This window comes from Somniosus microcephalus, chromosome 7, assembly GCF_052327205.1.
Source record: "Somniosus microcephalus isolate GS21.2 chromosome 7, FLI_Smic_1.0, whole genome shotgun sequence".
In the NCBI taxonomy this organism is placed as follows: domain Eukaryota; kingdom Metazoa; phylum Chordata; class Chondrichthyes; order Squaliformes; family Somniosidae; genus Somniosus; species Somniosus microcephalus.
In genome coordinates this window covers 17,532,815-17,555,192 of record NC_140993.1, presented here as the reverse complement: position 1 = coordinate 17,555,192, position 22,378 = coordinate 17,532,815, and the positions used below count along the sequence as shown (strand labels likewise).

Genomic DNA, 22,378 nt, shown 5'->3' with positions numbered 1-22,378 from the left:
TCAAGAATCTTCTCGGCAGATCCTCCGCATCCCCGGGAAATGGACATCCGCTGGCTGAGAGATTTGCCCAACCCTTGCCCAGCGAGTGCCCGTGAAACTCTTACGCCTGGTAAAAGCAGGCGTCGGGCCTGTGTTTACCAGCGTAAGGGTGAAAATAAATCTTAAAATGAAATGTTTTAAATCATTTTCAAAATTCAAAAACCTGTAAAATAAGTTTGTGTTATTTTTGGCCCCTTGAAAAATGTTTACATTTATTTTATAAATTTTTGTTTTAAATGTTTAATTAAATTGTATTTCAATTCATTTTAAACATGTAATGATTTTTCTTTATTTCATTGTTGTGCACGTGTTTTTTGGGGGGATTCCTAATATGCTTATGGGGATTCCGTGCATAAATGGAATCTCCCGTAAGCATAATGGGAATCCCCCTTTCTGATTGGTTGGGCGTAGAGGCCCAGGCGCGCAAGTCTCCGTGGATCAGGGACCATCAGGTAGGTGCGTAGATTTATTGCGGTTCAGAGGCATCCGCCTCCGACCGCAAATTCAGGCCCATTCTGTTCATAGGAAAGCACAAAAGCGACTGTAAATGGATAAAGAGTTACTTGCTGTACTCCAGCTGATTAGAGACACAGTTAGTACTCTCTCCAATGTTCTTCCCACTTTGCCTGCCGCAGGGCAGGAATTATGCTTTTCAAGTCCTGATGTTACTTGTATGAATTCTAGCAGGAATTTCAGTGCATGTTCAGTGCCATTCAGGACTGAGATGAGAAGAATTCTCTTCACTCAGAGGGTGGTGAACCTTTGGAATTCTCTACCCCAGAGGGCTGTGGAGGCTCAGTCATTGGGTATATTGAAAACAGAAGTCGATAGATTTCTGACTAGTAAGGGCATCAAGGGATATGGCGATAGGGCCGGTGAATGGAGTTGAGGCAGAAGATCAGCCATGATCTCATTGAATGGTGGAGCAGGCTCGAGGGGCCGAATGGCCGACTCCTGCTCCTATTTCTTATGTTACTCGAAGTACCTTTGCAAATCTGTGCTTTCAGTTTTTCAGCAATTTCGCCCATGGTCCTGAAGTCCTTTGTGTAATACAAGTGTTCGTCTTGTGGAAATGAAGCAATTTGTTGTAATTCTTCTTCAATCGCCCTGCCAACCCCAACAGCATATATGTTGATACCTGTTGAGACAGTTTCATGAGTATGTCACATTTTCTGTATTTTGTTTCTCTTTGCCTTCTGTGTCCTATGGTGTCGTGTGGGAAGCAGGCGCTACTCTTGCTGCAGCTCTCAGGAGTTGCGCTAACAGTCCCCGGTGACTGGCTTGTTCATTTCCCCTCCCTTCCTGTGAGGAGGTACCTGGACTCGGCTTGTTCGATTTTTTTAAACTCTCCCTCCTTCTTTTCAGTTCTACGCCATGCCATGTTCCCATTAAGCTGTGCGACCACGCAGCGCACTGCATGCTCCCGCGCAGCCGGCTCACCGGCTTTTAAATCGGAAAAAACACACATGCACGGTATTTTGCATGGGCCATGCAATCCCTTAAAGGGACCACGCACCCCCCAAAAAAAATTAAAGGGAGCATTGACTCCATGCCCTCACACTTCCCTGTCTCTGTAACCAGCCCGACAGCCCTCAGATCTCGGCCCTCCTCCAGTTCTAGTCTCTTGAGCATCCCCGATTTCCATTGCTCCACCATTGGTGGCCGTGCCTTCAGCTGCCGAGGCCCTAAGCTCTGGAATTCCCTCCCTAAACCTCTCCACAGTTGGTAACACCCTCGTCTCTGAGTCAGAAAGTTGTGGGTTCAAGTCCCACTCCAGAGACTTGAGCACAAAAATCTAGGCTGACACTCCAGTGCAGTGCTGAGGGAGCGCCGCACTGTCGGAGGTGCCGTCTTTCTGATGAGACGTTAAACCGAGGCCCCGTCTGCCCTCGCAGGTGGATGTAAAAGATCCCATGGGCACTATTTCGAAGAACAGCAGGGGAGTTATCCTCGGTGTCCTGGCCAATATTAATCTCTCAATCAACATCACAAAAACAGATTTTATGGTGATTATCCCATTGCTATTTGTGGGAGCTTGCTGTGCGCAAATTCGCTGCCGTGTTTCCTACATTGCAACAGTGACTACACTTCAAAAAGTACTTCATTGGCTGTAAAGTGCTTTAGGACGTCCTGAGGTTATGAAAGGCGCTATAGAAATGCAAGTTTTTCTTTCTGTGAGGCTCTTCTCACGAGAATTGTGTAACTTTCGATGGTTTAAAATGGATTTTTTAATAAAGTAATGTAACATTTTTCAGTTCTGCCTGCAAGCTATATTTTGAAGTCTTAACCCTGGAAGGCGCTCTGTGCCTCAGGCTCCTGTCAGATGCTAAAATGTAGACTGAGTAGTTTAATGCTCTGTATAGTATTAGATCAGGTCAGAGACTAGGTATTCTGCGACGAGTGTCTCACCTCCTGACTCCCCAAAGCCTTTCCACCATCTACAAGGCACAAGTCAGGAGTGTGATGGAATACTCTCCACTTGCCTGGATGAGTTGCAGCTCCAACAACACTCAAGAAGCTCGACACCATCCAGGACAAAGCAGCCCACTTGATTGGCACCCCATCCACCACCTTAAACATTCACTCCCTCCACCACCGGCGTACCATGGCTGCAGTGTGCACCATCGCCAAGGCTTCTTCGGCAGCACCTCCCAAACCTGCGACCTCTTCCACCTAAAAGGACAAGGGCAGCAGGCGCATGGGAACACCACCACCTCCAAGTTCCGTTCCAAGTCACACACCATCCTGACTTAGAAATATATCGCCGTCCCTTCATCGTCGCTGGGTCAAAATCCTGGAACTCCCTCCCTAACAGCACTGTGGGAGTACCTTCACCGCATGGACTGCAGCGGTTCAAGAAGGCGGCTCACCACCACCTTCTCAAGGGCAATTAGGAATGGGCAATAAATGCTGGCTTTGCCAGCGATGCCCAGATCCCATAAGCGAATAAAAAAAAAAGATAATGGGCTTACTACAGATGATTTTATCAGCATATCAATAGTTTCTTCAATTCTTTGTTGAAATACAGAATCGAGACGAGAACTTTGATTTATATAGTCTCTTTCACCACCTCAGGACTTCCCAAAGTGCATTCCAACCCATGTATTACATTAAAGTGTAACCACTGTTTATGTAGGCACACACACAGCAGCCAACGTGTGCACAGCAAGATCCCGCAAACAGCAATTGCCAGTTATTCTGTTTAGTGGCATTGATCAGGACACCAGGAGAACTTCCTGCTCTTTGAATAGCGCTTTGGGATCTTTCGTGTCAATCTGAACAGGCAGACAGGGCCCTGGTTTAACGTCTCATCCGAAAGGCAATGCAGCACTCTCTCAATACTGCACTGAAGTGTCCTTTGCTAATGCGCCATGTTATTGAATTTCATGTGTGGGAAAAACAACAATAGGGCAGTTATTGTGGGGTATGTCAGTTTGTTACAGTGCTGTTTTATCCACAATTGGAAACCAATATTCCGAAATAATTAGAATTTAAATAAGTTAAAAGATTGAGTCAAGAGTACGACTATGATTCTGATTAAGTTCAAAATTTACAGCACTCGGCATATACAGTCTAGCTGTACTCCACCAACTTTTTTTTGGCCAGGACACCAGGGCGAACTCCCCTGCTCTTCTTCAAAATAGTGCCATGGGATCTTTTACATCCACCTGAGAGAGCAGACGGGATCTCGGTTTAACATCCGAAAGACAGCACCTCCAACAGTGCAGCACTCCCTCAGCACTGCACTGGGAGTGTCAGCCTAGATTTTTGTGCTCAAGTCTCTGGAGTGGGACTTGAACCCACAACCTTCTGACGTCGGAGGCGAGGGTGCTGCCCACTGAGCCACGGCTGATCTACAGGAAACTCTTGTTTAAACGGCACCTAAATATCCAGAATTCTCTATTAACCGGCAAAATTCTCACTCCGAAAACAACACCTCAATAACCAGCAATGTTGCCGAGTCCGAGTCTCCCGCGGTGGCCGAGTTAGTCAGCGGGGGTAGTTCTCCAAACTGCCACTACTCGGCTTCTTGGCGCTGTCGGAAGTCGGAACACCTCAATAACAGGAGTCTGACTCTCCCGCGCTGCCGGTAGTCTCTTCTGATCCGCCATTTTACAGGGGTACTGTGTGTCTCCCACGCTGCTGGTAGTCATTGCATTGCATTACCCTCAACTGGCAGTACTGTACTTAATCAAGCATCTTCCACCATCCATTTAACACAACATTCTGTAGGTGAGTACCCAATTACTCTGTACTGCACATTTCTTGATTTTTTTATTTTTCTTTGTTAAAAATAGCCTCGGTAGATAACCCTCTCCGTCATCCGGAATTTTTGATCAACCAGCAACACGCCGGTCCCGTTGGTGCCGGATACCAAAGAGTTTCCTGTATATTGCATTGTCTCTAGTGGATAGTAACTTTCAAAAGGGAATTGGATAAATACTAAATGGAAAAATTGGCAGCACTACGGGGAAAGAGCAGGGGGAGTGGGACTAATTGGAGAGCTCTTTCAGAGAGTCGGCACAGGCACGATGGGCCGAATGGCCTCCTGCGCTGTGTGATTCTGTGGGAGATTACCCTTTTTGGTTGTCATTACAATGTTGAAATGCAGCCGGGCACATTACCGTTCTGCTTTGCTTTATTTGCCCATTCTGCGATGTCGACCTGCGCACGCCCATCAGTGAACACGACCGCGATCTTTGGGACGCTCTCCGAAAGCGCTCGAGCCCCCTCGGCCACCTTGAAACTGTTTCTAAAGAGCTGCTTTGGAGCGAGTCCAGTCACGGCCCCCCGGCCAATGTATTTCGCGCGGCTCACTGCCGCCTTGACCTCGTTGGCCGTGCTGTAGCGTCTGAGAGGGAATTCCGTCCGGACTTTCGTGGAGTACTGCACCAGACCCACTCGAGTTGCGTTCGGCGCAACTTCCAACGCATCCACCATGTTGCTGACAAACTGTTTCACCGATTGGAAATTCCGTGCTCCAAGGCTTTTGGATCCGTCAATGATGAAGACAAGGTCCATTGCGTCATTGGAACACTCTACAGCAGCCAAACATAAGAATGGACATTAAGCATAGTGCATGGCCCACACATAGGTTCATGTCATGAGGATGCTCATTGCTAATCTCAAATAAATATTTAATGCACGCTTTTTTAGTCCCTGTGCAGGAGGTAACGCTATAAATGCAGGTCCAGGAAATCTTGTCTTTGGCTAACAGATACAGCAAGCAGTTAGGAAGGCAAATGACATATTGGTCTTTATTGCAAGGGGGTTTAGTATAAGAGTAAGGAAGTCTTGCTACAGTTGTACAGGGCCTTGGTGAGACCACACCTGGAGTACTGTGCACAGTTTTGGTCTCCTTATCTAAGGAAGGATATACTTGCCTTGGAGGCGGTGCAACGAAGGTTCACTAGATTGATCCCTGGGATGAGAGGGCCGTCCTATGAGGAGTAGATCGAGCCGATACTCTCTGGAGTTTAGAAGAATGAGAGGTGATCTCATTGAAACATACAAGATTCTGATGTGGATTGACAGGGTAGATGCTGAAAGGTTGTTTCCCCCTGGCTGGAGAGTCTAGAACTAGGGGGCATAGTCTCAGGATAAGGGGTCGGCCATTTAAGACCGAGATGAGGAGGAATTTCTTCACTCAGAGGGTTGTGAATCTTTGGAATTCTCTGCCCTAGAGGGCTGTGGATGCTGAGTCATTGAGTATATTATTTTTGGACTCTAGGGGAATTGAGGGATATGGGGATCGGGCAGGAAAGTGAAGTTGAGGTCGATGATCAGCCATGATCTCATTGAATGGCCGACTCCTGCTCCTAATTCTTATGTTCTTATGGAAGAAAAGCAGTATGGGATGACTTGACATTTTAGGACGTGGATTTAGACTGCAATTCCCTGCTCCAGTGAGTTGGGCTGAATTTCCGGTTTTCTGTGCTGCAAGTTCTATGCAATGACCCGAAATGTTCAGCCAGCAGCGAAGCGAAGGCGTTCGCTGCTGGCCCCGAAGAAAGCTGCCCGCTTAGATCTCGCCATCTCTGTGGCGAGGAGTTGGCCTTTCTCAGCGTGCAATTGAGATAATTGTAGTGGGAATCAGCGATCCCTATGAGGTGCGTGTCCGCGCGAAACTGTGAACGGGCCACGCAGCCCCTTAAAGGGGCCGCCCGCCCGAAATAAAATAAGACGGAACGTTGGTGGGAATTCACGGGAATCTGCCGTGACGTCAACAAGCTGCCAACCACATTGCAGAATTCTCACAGATGGGAGCAGGAAGTGAAGAAGTTGCTTTTAATCTGACTTCTTAAAAATGTTTGAGAGCAAAACAAAGATTCGGGGCTCTCGCATGGGGGAAAAAGGCCAACCTGAAATAAAGATGAACAAACTTTTAAAAAATGTGTAATTTTTTTTTTAAAGTTTCTTAAAAATTGTAATTTTTATTATCATGGAGAAATTTGACACTCCACAAAATTAGAGCTAGTTTTTCAGGGCCATAACCTTTATGCCGCAGTCAATACGCTGCTAAAACCCCAGTTACACCTAATCCAACAGGGTGGGCGTGTGTGCGGTGAGAAGGATGCCGAGAAACTCCAGGATGATTTGGACAGGTTGGGTGATTGGGCAGAAGCATAGCAGATGCAATATAACGTGGATAAATGTGAGGTTATCCACTTTGGTGGCAAAAACAGGAAGGCAGATTATTATCTGAATGGCAATAGATTGGGAGAAGGGGAAGTGCAACGAGACCTGGGCGTCCTTGTGCACCAGTCGCTGAAGGTAAGCATGCAGGTGCAGCCGGCGGTTAAGAAGGCAAATGGTATGTTGGCCTTCGTAGTGAGAGGGTTTGAGTACAGGAACAAGGATGTCTTGCTGCAGTTGTACAGGGCCTTGGTGAGACCACATCTTGAGTATTGTGTGCAGTTTCGGTCACCTTATCTGAGGAAGCATGTTCTTGCCATGGAAGGAGTGCAGTGAAGATTCACCAGGCTGATACCTGGGATGGCAGGAATGACGTATGAGGAGAGATTGGGTCGATTGGGCTTGTACTCGCTGGAGTTTAGAAGAATGAGAGGGGATCTCATTGAAACTTATAAAATTCTGACAGGACTGGACAGACTAGATGCAGGAAGGATGTTCCCGATGGCCGGGGAGTCCAGAACCAGGGGTCACAGTCTAAGGATAAGGAGTAAGCCATTTAGGACAGAAATGAGGAGGAATTTCTTCACCCAGAGAGTGGTGAACCTGTGGAATTCTCTACCACAGAAGGCAGTAGAGGCCAATTCATTAAATATATTCAAGAAGGAGTTGGATATATTTCTTAAGTCTAAAGGGATCAAGGGGTATGGGGAGAAAGCAGGGACCGGGTACTGAATTTGGATGATCAGCCATGATCGCATTGAATGGCGGAGCAGGCTCGAGGGGCCGAATGGCCTACTCCTGCTCCTGTCTTCTATGTTTTTATGTTTCTATGTCTAACTTTCAGCATTCCGAAGGGACCGCTTCCTCCGCGACACCCTGGTCCACTCCTCAATCACCCCTAACAGCCCTTCACCTTCCCCCGGCACCTTCCCATGCAAGCGCAGGAGATGCAACACCTGCCCTTTTACCTCCCCCCTTCCCACTGTCCAGGGCCCCAAACACTCCTTCCAGGTGAAACAGCGATTTACTTGTACTTCTTGCAATCTAGTACACTGTATTCGCTGCTCACGATGCGGTCTCCTCTACATTGGGGAGACCAAACGCAGATTGGGCAACCGATTTGCGGAACACCTCCGTTCAGTCCGTAAGGGTAACCCTGAGCTTCCGGTCGCCTGTCACTTTAATTCACCGCTTCACTCCCACTCTGATCTCTCTGTCCTCGGGCTATTGCATTGTTCCAATGAAGCTCAACGTAAGCTCGAGGAACAGCACCTCATCTTTCGATTGGGCACTTTACAGCCTTCCGGACTCAATATAGAGTTCGACAATTTCATATAATAATCCCTGCCCCCATTTTTCATGCTGTATGATTTTGCCATTCCCATTTGCAACATTTTCACAGTATGTTCTTTCAATTCCTTCCTCCCCTCCTAACCACCCCCCCACCCCCCCACCCCCACTGTCTCTGCGCCTGCTTAATATCTGTTACATCTCCAGCTTTTTCCAGTTCTGATGAAGGGTCCCAGACCTGAAACGTTAACCCTGTTTCTCTCTCCACGGATGCTGCCTGGCCTGCTGAGTATTTCCAGCATTTCCTGTTATTATTTCAGGGTCTGACTTTTAACGGGGTGTTTAACCACGATATTACCGCGGAAAAGCTGAGGTTTTCGGCAGTTTCCCCGGTTATACTGATTGTCGGCTATTGGGGAGGAGGGGAGGGGCCCCAGCGCAGTCACCGTCGGAGCAGTGAATGACTGACCACAACTTCAGGATTTCCACGTCAGGATGCGCACACGCTACATCCTGAAGCTGCAGTCAGTTTCAAAGGGGTAATAACGGCGAGCGCTGTTCGTTCGCTGTTATTACCCATCGCAAATTCTGGGCCATCATGTAGAGTTTACTTAGTAAGTTGATCCATACAGGGGCCGGGGGGGTGGGGGGAGGGGGGCGGTGGAAAGCCAGTCAGACCCATTCTCATTCAGTGAAAACGTCAGTATCCCATCTCTCTCACACACTCCCACTCTCGTGCCAGGCAGAAACACGCTCCAAGTCTCAAATCAGATACACACCAGGCCTGAGCGAGAAGGGCCAGGACAATGCAACAAAAAAAACACATGGCTTACTCCTGCTCCTAATTCTTATGTTCTTATGTGAATAGTGTCACAAAACCACCAGGCATTAATGCCATTATCCTGGCAATTCCCACGGCTATTTTTCTTCCCCCAGCTAATGTTTGCTAAGCAATTTATTTTAAGAATGTTCTGCCTGTTTATTTAATTATACAGGTCTGGCCTAAAAAAAAAGTTTGTCACCAGGCCCTAGAATAGTTTCAGTCCACGTGGTCGGGTAAGATTTACATTCTACCTTCAACCTATCGCGATGGATAGCGTTGCAGTGAGCGCTCCATCCTGTAGAGGGAGGGCTTGAGCTAGGTGAATCTGAAGTCACCGAAATGGCCATGGAGTTTTCCACACGTTCCAGAATTCTTGGGCAGGGGGAGGGAGGCTCCAATTTTGGATGACGACACGGGAAATTACATAGAATGTTTAGCGCAGAAACGGACCATTCGGCCCAACTGGTCCGTGCCGGTGTTTCTGTTCCACCCGAGCCTCCTCCCACCCGTCTTCATCTCACCCTATCAGCACAACCCTCTATTCCTTTCTCCCTCGTACTTAGATTCATAGAATCATAGAATGGTTACAGCACAGAAGGAGGCCGTTCGGCCCATCAAGCCTGTGCCGGCTCTCTGCAAGAGCGCTTCAGCTAGTCCCACTCCCCCCGCCCTTTCCCCATAGCCCTGTGAATTTTTTTTCCTTCAGGTACTTATCCAACTCCCTTTTGAAAAAAGCCATGATTGAATTTGCCTCCACCCACCCGCTCAGGCAGCGCATTCCAGATCCTAACCACTCGCTGAGTAATAAGGTTTTTTCTTACGTCGCCTTTGGTCCTTCTGCCGATCACCTTAAATCTGTGTCCTCTGGTTCTCGGCCCTTATCTAGCTTTCCACCCCACGTCCCCCGCCCCTGAGATGAAAGCACGCATGCACTGCAATGGGCTTGCTACTGAAATAATGGTCAGTGTGAGGCAAAGCAGTGCTGAGAAGTCAAAGGTGCGGGTTGGAACGGCCATCATTTGTCCAGTTAATGAGGGCGGGCCATTAGCAAATCAAAAATCTCTTTGCAAAATGAGCATGATCACCCGTGTGAAATATGGAGGCCAACTTGTGCATACTCAGCAGACCAATTTTGGTTATCTGCACAGCTATTTTTTTTTAAGAATCCAGCAATTGAAAACTGGTTTTAATTTCTTGTAACTAAAGAAAGACTTACATTTCTACAGCGCCTTTTACAACGTCCCAAAGCGCTTTACAGCCAATGAAGTACTTTTTGAAGTGGAGTCACTGTTGTAATGTAGGAAACGCGACAGCCAATTTGTGCACAGCAAGCTCCCACAAACAGCAATGTGATAATGACCAGATAATCTGTTGTTTTTGTTATGTAGGTTGAGGGATAAATATTGGCCCCAGGACACCGGGGAGAACTCCCCTGCTCTTCTTCGAAATAGTGACCGTGTAATCTTTTACGTCCACCTGAGAGAGCAGACGGGGCCTCGGTTTTACATCTCATCTGAAAGACGGCATCTCCAACAGTGTGGCACTCCCTCAGTACTGCACTAGAGTGTCAGCCTAGATTTTTGTGCTCAAGTCTCATGGAGTGGGACTATGAACCCACAACCTTCGTAACTCCGAGGTGAGAATGCTACCCACTGAGTCACAGCTGACAGTTACTGAATAGCCACCCCTGTATCTGGACTCTCCCGTGCAAAGCTAGACTGGTGGACCCCCTAGTGTGTGCGGTTTGATTGATGGGGACATTTTAACAATCATGTCCAGCTGATGTACTGTTTTCTGTTGACGACGATCAGAGGTAAAATCTAAGCTCATCATATGACCAAATGAACGTTTCTGCAAATATTTGTTGGATTAGAATAAATGAACTTGTTATTTGTAGTGTCAGCTGTGGCTCAGTGGGTAGGTAGCACACTCAGCCCTGAGTCAGAAGGTTGTGGGTTCAAGTTTCACTCCAGAGACTTGAGCACAAAAATCCAGGCTGGCAGTAGCGAGGGAGTGCCGCACTGTCGGAGGTGCCGTCTTTCGGATGAGACGTTAAACTGAGGCCCCGTCTGCTCTCCCAGGTGGACATAAAAGATCCCATGGCACTATTTCGAAGAAAGGCACTATTTCCCTAAGTATCCCTCAACTAACATTACTAAAACAGATGATCTGGTCATTATCACATTGCTGTTTGTGGGAGCTTGCTGTGCGCAAATTGGCTGCCGCGTTTCCCACATTACAACAGTGACTACACTCCAAAAAGTACTTCATTGGCTGTAAGGTGCTTTGGGACGTCCTGAGGTCGTGAAAGGCGCTATAGAAATACAAGTCTTTCTTCTATTATAGGGCAAGGTTTAACAGAAAGCGAAGAGAATAAGTGGTGAGATGGATGGTGAAGGACGTACGCTGGCAGGTCTTTCCGTCGGGGTTAAGTATGTATCCTATCCGACATCTGCAGAGGTAACTGTCTTCCGTGCTCACACAATCATGTTCACAGTTATGCCTGGCCAGGACGCAGAAATCAATTCCTGTAATATGGGCAGAAAATAATATTGAGTGCATTAATATAAAGCAGCTGTCACTGTTCCCTCCGCAGTCAAGGTATTTATTATAAACCTATTTGAAAGAAATTACAAGTGAGCATCTAATTACCTTTCCGCACATACCACTAGGAATCCAGTGCTACAACCTCCCTCCACCCGCCACCCCTCTAACAAAAAGCATAGTCTTGGGCCTTTTTGAGTTTTCAATTAAACCTGATAGAGTTGTTTAAGATTATGAAAGGTTTTGATAGGGTAGAGATAGAGGAGGTGTTGCTGGACCGGGCGCTAATTTATGACGGTGATTACAGGGGTGCTGATGGGTGGACGGGACTTGGTGCGAGTTAGGACACGGGGCAGCAGAGTTTTGGATGAACTGAAGTTTACTGAGGGTGGAAGATGGGAGGTCGGGCAGGAGAGCGTCGGAATAGTCGAGTCTGGAGGTAATAAAAGCATAGACGAGGGTTTCAGCAGCAGATGGGCGGAGGCAGGGGCGGAGACGGGCGATGTTACGGAGGTGGGAGTAGGCAGTCTTAGTGATGGAGAGGATATGGGGTGGGAAGCTCAGCTCAGGGTCTGATACGACGCCAAGGTTGCGAACAGTCTTGCTCAGCCTTGGGTCGAGAGAGAAACATAGAAACATAGAAGATAGGAGCAGGAGTAGGCCATTCGGCCCCTCGAGCCTGCTCCACCATTCAATGAGATCATGGCTGATCATCCAAATTCAGTACCCTGTCCCTGCCTTCTCCCCAGATCCCTTTAGCCTTAAGAAATATATCCAACTCCTTCTTGAATATATTTAATGATTTGGCCTCTACTGCCTTCTGTGGTAGAGAATTCCACAGGTTCACCACTCTCTGGGTGAAGAAATTCCTCCTCATTTCTGTCCTAAATGGCTTACCCCTTATCCTTAGACTGTGACCCCTGGTTCTGGACTCCCCCGCCATCGGGAACATCCTTCCTGCATCTAGTCTGTCTAGTCCTGTTAGAATTTTATAAGTTTCAATGAGATCCCCTTTCATTCTTCTAAACTCTAGCGAATATAAGCCTAATCGACCCATCTCTCCTCATATGTCATTCCTGCCATCCCAGGTATCAGTCTGGTGAATCTTCGCTGCACTCCCTCCATGGCAAGAACATCCTTCCTCAGATAAGGTGACGGTGAGGTAGAGCTGGGTGTCGCCAGCGTACATGTGGAACCTGACGCTGTGTTTTCGGATGATGTCGCCGAGGAGCAGCGAATAGATGAGAAATAGGAGAGAGCCAAGGATAGATCCTCGGGGGACACCAGAGGCAACAGAGCGGGAGCAGGAAGAGAAACCATTGCAGGAAATTCTCTGGCTACGACTGTGGTAAACCACTGTATTGTATATTGCCACCTCTGGGTGGCGCTGTGTATGGAGGCATGCCTCAGCTGACTCCACCCACCACTGTGTGGGTTTCGTTCAGACTTGTTCAGTCACTCACGAAGAAGCATGGTCTCTTCTTAGCTAATAAAAGCCTTATTCATCTCTTCTTTCGACTCATCATCTCTTCTTCGACTCATCACCTTTTATGAAGTAATTGATAAGCGTATCAATTTTATTAGCTAAAAGTTAAATGGCGACACCTGAGGAGCAACAACAGCAACGGATACAGCAGACATTGCTGAGAGCCCTCAGACCACCACGCCTGGACCTCGACCCTCAAGATGTGGGTGCATCAGCCAAGTTTGAACACTGGCTGAGCTGCTTTGAATCCTTCCTCGCAATCTCACAGGTTACAGAGGAGGATCACAAACTGAAAATTTTGACCGCCCAGGTGAGCCATCAAGTATATATGCTAATCCGGGACTCTAATACGTACGTGGCGGCCCTCGAGCTACTAAAAGGGCAATATACGCGCCCAGTGAACACAATTTACGCCCGACACCTCTTGGGATCCCGCAGGCAGCAACCGGGAGAATCGGTAGGGGCATTTGCACGGGCGCTACTGGCACTCTGCAGAGACTGCGATTGTAAAGCGGTAACGGCTGTGGAGCACGCGCAGGGACTCGCCTGTGATGCCTTCGTCAGGGGCCTCCAGTCAGACCACACCCGGCAGAGACTGCTAGAAAGCAAGGAACCCGACCTGAAGACGGCCATTGCCCTTGCGCTCTCGTTAGAGGAGGCCCACCGAAACCTCGAGGCATACCCCCGTAACGGCGCCGAGACATGGCAATCGAAACCGTGGGACACGGGACCGCCGCCCCCCGGCACCAACCGCTGCAGCGACCCAACCGAGACAGCAGCCTCCGGTAAGAACTGCTTCGATGCCCAGTAACCAGGCCCAAAAATGCTATTTCTGTGGCCAGTTAAAACATCCCAGAGCGCACTGCCCAGCTAAGACAGCTACCTGCTCGGGCTGCGGGAAGAAAGGCCATTACGCTAACGCCTGCAAGGGGAAGCCAGCCAGCAGCGCAGCGTGCGGGCCGTGGGAGCAGCCATCTTATCCGCCATTTTGTGTACCCCCGGCCGCATGGCATCCGCCGCCATCGTATCCAACGCACTCAACCGCCATTTCGTCACCGGAACCGACCACCGTCTCGGCGGATGACTATAGTGACTCACTAAGCCACATACTGGCCTCCGTGACGCTGGATCAAGGCCACCCTCACCATCTATCCAGCTCCATGATGGATATCGCGGTAAACGGCCGCGCCACCAGTTGCCTGATCGACAGCGGGAGCACAGAGAGTTTCGTCCACCCCGACACGGTACGTAGCCACTCCCTCACGATTCTGCCAACGCACCATCGCATTTCTATGGCGTCCAAGTCCCAGTCAATGGACATCAGCGGCTACTGTGTGGTGACCCTGTCAGTAGGGGGCACTGAATATAAAAAATTTAAACTGCTAGTCCTGCCCCGTCTTTGCGCTGCCGTCCTGCTAGGGTTGGATTTTCAGTGCCACCTTAAGAGTGTCACACTAGCATACGGTGGACCCCTCCCCCCACTCACAGTCTGCAACCAACAACTTTTAAATCGCCCGCTGCAAACCACCTGCAGCCTTTCCACATTAAAAGTCCCCCCCCCTCCCCTGTTCGCTAACCTCACCCGCGACTGTAAACCCATCGCTACCAAAAGCAGGCGGTACAGTGCCGGGGACAGAGCTTTTATCAGCTCTGAGGTGGAGCGGCTCTTGAAGGAGGGCATTATCGAAGGTAGCACTAGCCCCTGGCGAGCCCAGGTTGTAGTCGTTAAAACCACTGCAAAACGCCGCATGGTAATCGACTACAGCCAAACCATAAACCGGTACACCCAGCTGGACGCGTACCCCCTCCCTCGCATATCTGATATGGTCAATCAGATTGCGCAATACAAAGTATTCTCCACCATCGACCTTAAGTCAGCGTACCACCAGCTGCCCATCCGCCATGAGGACCGCCAGTATACTGCCTTCGAGGCAAACGGCCGCCTCTACCACTTCCTTAGGGTCCCCTTCGGCGTCACCAACGGGGTTTCGGTCTTCCAAAGGGAGATGGACCGAATGGTTGACCAGAACGCGCTGCGGGCAACCTTCCCCTATTTGGATAACGTCACCATCTGCGGCCACGACCAGCAGGACCACGACGTTAATCTAGCAAATTTCCTCCGTACGGCCCAACGGCTGAACCTAACGTACAATAAGGAAAAATGTATGTTTCACACCAAGCGCCTGGCCATCCTCGGCTGCGTGGTGGAGAACGGAGTCATCGGGCCCGACCCCGACAGAATGCGCCCCCTAATGGAGCTACCCCTTCCCCACTGCCAAAAAGCACTGAAGAGATGCCTGGGGTTTTTCTCCTACTACGCCCAGTGGGTGCCCCTCTATGCAGACAAAGCCAGGCCCCTCATCAAAGCCACCTCCTTCCCCCTGACACCAGAGGCGTGTGCAGCCTTCACTCTTATCAAGAACGATATCGCGAAGGCCGCAATGCACGCGGTGGATGAGTCCATCCCCTTCCAAGTGGAGAGCGATGCCTCCGACTTCGCCCTAGCCGCGACCCTTAACCAGGCGGGCAGACCCGTGGCCTTTTTCTCAAGGACCCTCCAGGGCCCCGAGACGAGACACTCCTCCGTCGAAAAGGAGGCCCAGGCTATTGTAGAAGCGGTGCGTCACTGGAGGCATTACCTGGCCGGGAAACGATTTACCCTGCTCACTGACCAGCGTTCAGTAGCTTTTATGTTTAATAATAAGCAGAGGGGTAAAATCAAGAACGACAAGATCTTGAGGTGGAGAATCGAACTCTCCACCTACAATTATGATATCTTGTATCGGCCAGGGAAACTCAATGAGCCCCCAGATGCCCTATCACGTGGTACATGCGCCAACGCGCAGAGTGATAGGCTGCAGTCCCTCCACAATGACCTCTGCCACCCGGGGGTCACCAGGTTTTTCCATTTTATCAAATCCCGTAACCTGCCCTACTCCATCGAGGAGGTCAGGACCATGACCAAGAGCTGCCAAATCTGCGCCGAGTGCAAACCGCACTTCTATAGGCCGGACAGAGCAAGCCTGATCAAGGCCACCCGCCCCTTCGAACGCCTGAGCGTCGATTTTAAAGGGCCCCTCCCCTCCGCTGACCGCAATGTGTACTTCCTCAACATAGTTGATGAGTACTCCCGTTTCCCCTTTGCCATCCCTTGCCCAGACATGACCAGTACCACGGTCATCAAGTGTCTGAATGACATCTTCGCTCTGTTCGGGTTCCCCAGCTATATACATAGCGACAGGGGCTCATCGTTCATGAGCGACGAACTTCGGCAGTACCTGCTAACAAGAGGTATCGCCACGAGCAGGACCACCAGTTACAACCCCCGGGGGAACGGCCAGGTGGAAAGGGAGAACGCGACGGTTTGGAAGGCAGTCCTCTTAGCACTAAAATCTAAGGGCCTTCCGACCTCCCGCTGGCAGGAGGTCCTCCCTGCAGCGCTCCACTCCATTCGGTCACTGCTTTGTACTGCCACTAATGCGACCCCTCATGAGAAAATGTTCGTTTTCCCCCGGAAGTCTACATCGGGAACCTCGCTACCGGCATGGTTGACTTCTCCTGGGCCCGTCCTACTGCGGAGGCACGTGAGGACGCATAAAACGGACCCCCTGGTCGAGCGGGTGCACCTCCTACACGCCAACCCCCAGTATGCCTGGGTGACATACCCAGACGGGCGGGAGGACACGGTCTCCATACGAGATCTCGCACCCTCGGGTACCCCTGAATTACCACCGTTATCCCCCTTACCACCGCTATCCCCCTTACCACTGTTATCCCCCACCACCCCTCCCAACCCAACCCCTGCAGACGGCATGCCAAAGCCCCAGGAATCTTCGCCAACCACCCAGACACCAGACCCGACGTCAGATGCTGCAACACCACCGCCGCCACCACGACGATCAGGACGTCAGACAAGGCCTCCTGATAGACTTAACTTGTAGTACCCTTCACCCCGCCGGACTTCACATTAAACAAGGGGTGAATGTGGTAAACCACTGTATTGTATATTGCCACCTCTGGGTGGCGCTGTGTATGGAGGCATGCCTCAGCTGACTCCACCCACCACTGTGTGGGTTTCGTTCAGACTTGTTCAGTCACTCACGAAGAAGCATGGTCTCTTCTTAGCTAATAAAAGCCTTATTCATCTCTTCTTTCGACTCATCATCTCTTCTTCGACTCATCACCTTTTATGAAGTAATTGATAAGCGTATCAACGACTGGATAGACAAGAATGGAAGCAGGCGCGGGCAGTCCCACTCAGCTGGTCGACGGAGGAGAGATATTGGAGGAGGATGGAGTGGTCACCCGTGACAATGGCTGCAGACAGGTCGGGAAGGATGAGGAGGGATAGTGCATCACCGTCACAGGTGTGACTTTTAACCGGCTGTTTCAGGGGTGGACAGGATTGGAGAGGCTGAAACATGGAGTTGCGGGAGAGATGTGCACGGATTTGGGCATTCAAGGACTCCACTGCAATGGTCCAAGGAGTGTTGCCTTGTCAGAGTTGCTGCTATTTGGCTGAGATGTTAAGCCGAGGCCCAACCTGCCTCTTCAGCTCGGCATTAAAGATCCTACACGACAGAGCTGGGAGATCTCCGGTGTCCTGACATTCTGCCCTCAACTAAAACCAACAAAACAGAATGATTCAAAAGCAAAATACTGCGGATGCTGGAAATCTGAAATAGAAACAGAAAATGCTGGAGACACTCAGCAGGTCAGGCAGCAATTATAGAGAGCAAAACAGAGTTAATGTTTCAGGTCGATGACCTTTCGTCAGAACTGGAAAAAGTTGGAGATGTAACCGGTTTTTAAGCAAGTGTAGGTGCAGGGAAAAGGGGGGAGGGGAGGAAAGAACAGAAGGGAAGGTCTGTGATAGGCTGGAAGATTAAATGACAAAAGGGATGATGGTGCGAGGCAAAAGGAGATTGTAATGGGACAAGTTTTGAAACAAAAGATGAGTCTAGAAGAAGTGTAACTGGGAATGGTAGAATCATCAACAGCTGCCATGTGAAAAAATAGGGGCCGAGGTTATGATCTGAAATTGCTGAACTCGATGTTGAGTCCAGAAGGCTGTAAAGTGCCCAATGGAAAGATGAGGTGCTGTTCCTCGAGCTTACGTTGAGTTTCATTGGAACAGTGTAGGAGGCCAAGGACGGTGAGGTCAGAGTGGGAGTGGAGCAGAGAATTAAAGTGACAGGTGACCGGAAGCTCGGGGTCACGCTTACGGACTGAACGGAGGTGTTCCGCAAAGCGGTCACCCAATCTGCGTTTGGTCTCCCCAATGTAGAGGAGACCGCATCGTGAGCAGCGAATACAATATACTAGATTGCAAGAAGTACAAGTAAATCGCTGTTTCACCTGGAAGGAGTGTTTGGGGCCCTGGACAGTGGGAAGTGGGGAGGTAAAAGGGCAGGTGTTGCATCTCCTACACTTGCACGGGAAGGTGCCGGGGGAAGGGGAAGGGGTGTTGGGGGTGATTGAGGAGTGGGCCAGGGTGTCGTGGAGGGAGTGGTTCCTTTGGAATGCTGAAAGGGAAAGGGATGATGCGTTTGGTGGTGGGATCACGCTGGAGGTGGCAGAAATGACGGAGGATGATCTGTTGAATATGGAGGCTGGTGGGGTGAAAGGTGAGGACAAGGGGAACCTTATCATGGTTCTGGGAGGGAGGGGAAGGGGTGAGAGCAGAAGTGTGGGGAAATGGAATGGACACGGTCGAGGGCCATGTCGACCACGGTAGAGGGGGATATTCGGTTGAAGAAAATGGAAGACATATTAGAAGCACTAATATGGAAGGTGGCATCGTCAGAACAGATACGACGGAGACAGAGAAACTGGGAGAATGGAATAGAGTCCTTACAGGAAGCGGGGTGGGAGGAAGTGTAGTCCAGGTAGCTGTGGGAGTCAGTGGGCTTATAGTGGATGTTGGTCGATAGCCTATCCCCAGAAATGGAGACAGAGAAGTCGAGGAAGGGAAGGGAAGGGTCGGAGATGGACCATGTGAAGGTGAGGGAAGGGTGGAAATTGGAAGCAAAGTGAATGAAATTTTCTAGTTCGGGGTGAGAGCAGGAAATGGCACCGATACAGTCATCAATGTATCAGAAAAAGAGGTGAGGGAGGGGACCTGAGTAGGACTGGAACAAAGAATGTTCAAAACAAAATGATTGTTTATTTCATTGCTGTTTGTGGGATTAGTATATATGCAAATGGGCAGCTGTGTTGACCTGTAACAATAGAGACTCCACATCAACAGGTAAGTTGTGTAACACACATAATGAGCACTTTTCAAATGTAAGGCTTGTTTTTTTTTCTACCTTGTTCCCAGTGTATGTGGGTTCACAGTACAAAACTGTCCATAAATTGGCAATCAATAACCTACATTTATATTGCGCCTTCACAGGAGAGTAATTAGACAAACATTTTCATGGAGCCAAAAAAGGAAACATTAGGACTAAAAGGTGACTAAAAGCTTGTTCAAAGAGGTAGGTCTTAAGGAGCATCTTAAGGGAGGAGAGAAAGATGCGAGTGCATGAAACAGGGGGACCATAAGAACGTAAGAAATAGGAGCAGGAGTCGGCCATTCGGCCCCTCGAGCCTGCTCCGCCATTCAATAAGATCATGGCTGATCTTCGACCTCAACTCCACTTTCCCACCCGATCCCCATATCCCTTGATTCACCTAGAGTCCAGAAATCTCTCGATCTCAGCCTTGAATATACTCAAAGACTCAGCATCCACAGCCCTCTGGGGAAGAGAATTCCAAAGATTCACCACCCTCTGAGTGAAGAAATTCCTCCTCATCTCAGTCTGAAATGGCCGACCCCTTATCCTAAGACTATGCCCCCCCTAGTTCTAGACTCTCTCACCGGGGGAAGCAACCTCTCAGCATCTACCCTGTCAATCCCCCTCCGAATCTTATATGTTTCAATGAGATCACCTCTCATTCTTCTAAACTCCAGAGAGTATAGGCCCATTCTACCCAACAGAATAGAGAGCAAGGGATAAAAGTAACACTTCTTTAAAAAAAATTGGGCAACCTATTCTCCCCAATGACTCATTTTGGGTTTTCTCTTGAAAGATACGGGACAAACAACCTATTGCTGTGCCTCTGCTTTGTAATTGTCTCCTAGGTTGTGTTCAAGGGCTCATAACTGTCAGACCAGTTGACTGTTTCTGAGGAATCAGCCCAGGCCAACCTACAGCAGGACCTGAATAACACCCAGGATTGGGTTGACAAGTGGCAGGTTACCCTCATGCCACGCAAGTGTCTGGTAATGAACATCTGAAACAAGAGAAAGCCCAACCATCTCCCCTGACCTTCAATGCCGCCACCTTTGCCCAGTCTCTCCCCACCATCTTTGAGAGTCAACATTGACCAGCAGCTTCATCAACACTGACTACAAGAGCAGGGAAGAGGCTGGGTACTCTGCGAAGAGTGGCTCATTTCCTAACCCAGCAAAGTCTCTGCATCATCTACAAAGCTCAGGCCAGGTGGGTAATGGAAAGCTCATCACTCATTTGGCTGGGTGCAGTCACAGCAACAGTCATAGCTCAACACCATCCAGACCGGAGCAGTTCGCTTGATCAGTGCCCTTGCCACTGAGCTCAATATCCATCCATCATCGGTGCACCGTGGCTGCAGCATCACCATCACTGAATCCCCCACCATCAACATCCTGGGGGTCACCATTGACCAGAAACTGAACTGGACCAGCCACATAAATACTGTGGCTACAAGAGCAGGTCAGAGGCTGGGTATTCTGCGGCAATTAGGGATGGGCAATAAATGCCGGCCGTGGCAGCGATGTCTACATCCCATGAACGAATAAATAACAGACACAAGGTACTTGTCCTACACCCCCCACCTAGCCCACTATTTCTCTCCGTGTGTTTTTTATCTCTCTATTCCCCCCTCAGTCTCTTTTCTCTCCTTTTTTTCACATCTTTGATCTTTTTGTTTTATCTGCCTGACTCTGCGATGTGTCTGCACCAATAGCACTGTATTTTTTTCTCTCTCTTACTCTGGATCTGCACCTCACCACTTTACTGTAGTGATGGAGCTCAGAACTAATTCATCCTGGGGGTCACCATTGACCAGAAACTTAACTGGACCAGCCACTTAAATACTGTGGCAACAAGAGCAGGTCAGAGGCTGGGTATTCTGCGGCGAGTGTCTCACCTCCTGACTCCCCAAAGCCTTTCCACCATCTACAAGGCACAAGTAAGGAGTGTGATGGAATACTCTCCACTTGCCTGGATTAATGCAGCTCCAACAACACTCAAGAAGCTCGACACCATCCAGGAAAAAGCAGCCCGCTTGATTGGCACCCCATCTACCACTTTAAACATTCACTCCCTCCACCACCGGCGTACCGTGGCTGCAGTGTGTACCATCTACAAGATGCACTGCAGCAACTCGCCAAGGCTTCTTCGGCAGCACCTCCCAAGCCTGCGACCTCTACCACCTAGAAGGACAAGGGCAGCAGGCGCATGGGAACACCACCACCTCCAAGTTCCCCTTCAAGTCACACATCATCCTGGCTTAGAAGTATATCGCCGATCCTTCATCGTCGCTGGGTCAAAGTCCTGGAACTCCCTCCCTAACAGCACTGTGGGAGCACCTTCACCACATGGACTGCAGCGGTTCAAGAAGGCGGCTCACCACCACTTTCTCAAGGACAATTAGGGATGGGCAATAAATGCTGGCCTTGCCAGCGATGCCCACATCCCATAAAAACAAATTAAAAAAATCTACAGCAATTCCCCAGGGTTATTTTGATGGTACCTTCCTCCCATGTGATCTCTACCACCAAGAAAGGATGCAGAGAAGATGTTTCCCCTTGCAGGGGAGACCAGAACTAGGGGCCACAAATATAAGACAGTCAGTAATAAATCCAATAGGGATTTCAGGAGAAACTTCGTTACCCAGAGAGTGGTGAGAATGTGGAACTCGCTACCGCAGGGAGTGGTTGAAGCGAATAGCAGAGATACATTTAAGGGGAAGCTGGATAAACACATGAGGAAGAATGGAATAGAAGGATATGCCTAGAGGGTGAGATGAAGTAGGGTGGGAGGAGGCTTGTGTGGAGCATAAATACCAGCACGGACCATTGGGCCGAATGGCCTGTTTCTGTGATGTAAATACTATGTAAGGACAAGAGCAGCAATATAATGGGAACACTATCACCTGAAAGTTCCCCACCAGGTCCCACGCCATCCTGACTTGGACATATATCATCGTTCTTTCAATGTTGCTGGGCCAATATCCTGGAATTCCCTACCTAACAGCATTGGGGGAAGCATCATCACCACAAGGACTGCAGCAGCTCAAGGAGAAGGTCCACCACCACCTTCTCAGGGCAACTAGGGATGGACAATAAATGTGGCCTTATCAGCGTCACCCACATGATGAGAAAATCTCTATTTAAAAAAAAATCACAGATACAGATCAGCCCCGATCTCATGGAATGGTGGGACAGGCTCGAGGGGCTGAATGGCCTCCTCCTGTTCCTATGGTCCTATATCTGTGCTGACTATCAATCTGGAGTTTGAACTGTGTTGTTA

The 22,378-nt window shown here is 49.4% G+C and overlaps 1 protein-coding gene across 1 annotated transcript in view; it reads right to left on the bottom strand.

Moving 5' to 3' along the window:
* The window catches only part of LOC147114535 (matrilin-4-like), a 38,414-nt gene that overhangs the window by 4,821 nt on the left and 11,215 nt on the right, over positions 1 to 22,378 (bottom strand). Inside the window, exons 5-8 of the mRNA XM_085992274.1 lie at positions 11,194 to 11,316; positions 4,665 to 5,078; positions 1,480 to 1,482; positions 1,025 to 1,177 (exon numbers count right to left, since the gene is read on the bottom strand). Of these exons, the coding sequence (XP_085848400.1) occupies positions 1,025 to 1,177; positions 1,480 to 1,482; positions 4,665 to 5,078; positions 11,194 to 11,316 (693 nt within the window). The remainder of the gene's footprint in view (positions 1 to 1,024; positions 1,178 to 1,479; positions 1,483 to 4,664; positions 5,079 to 11,193; positions 11,317 to 22,378) is intronic.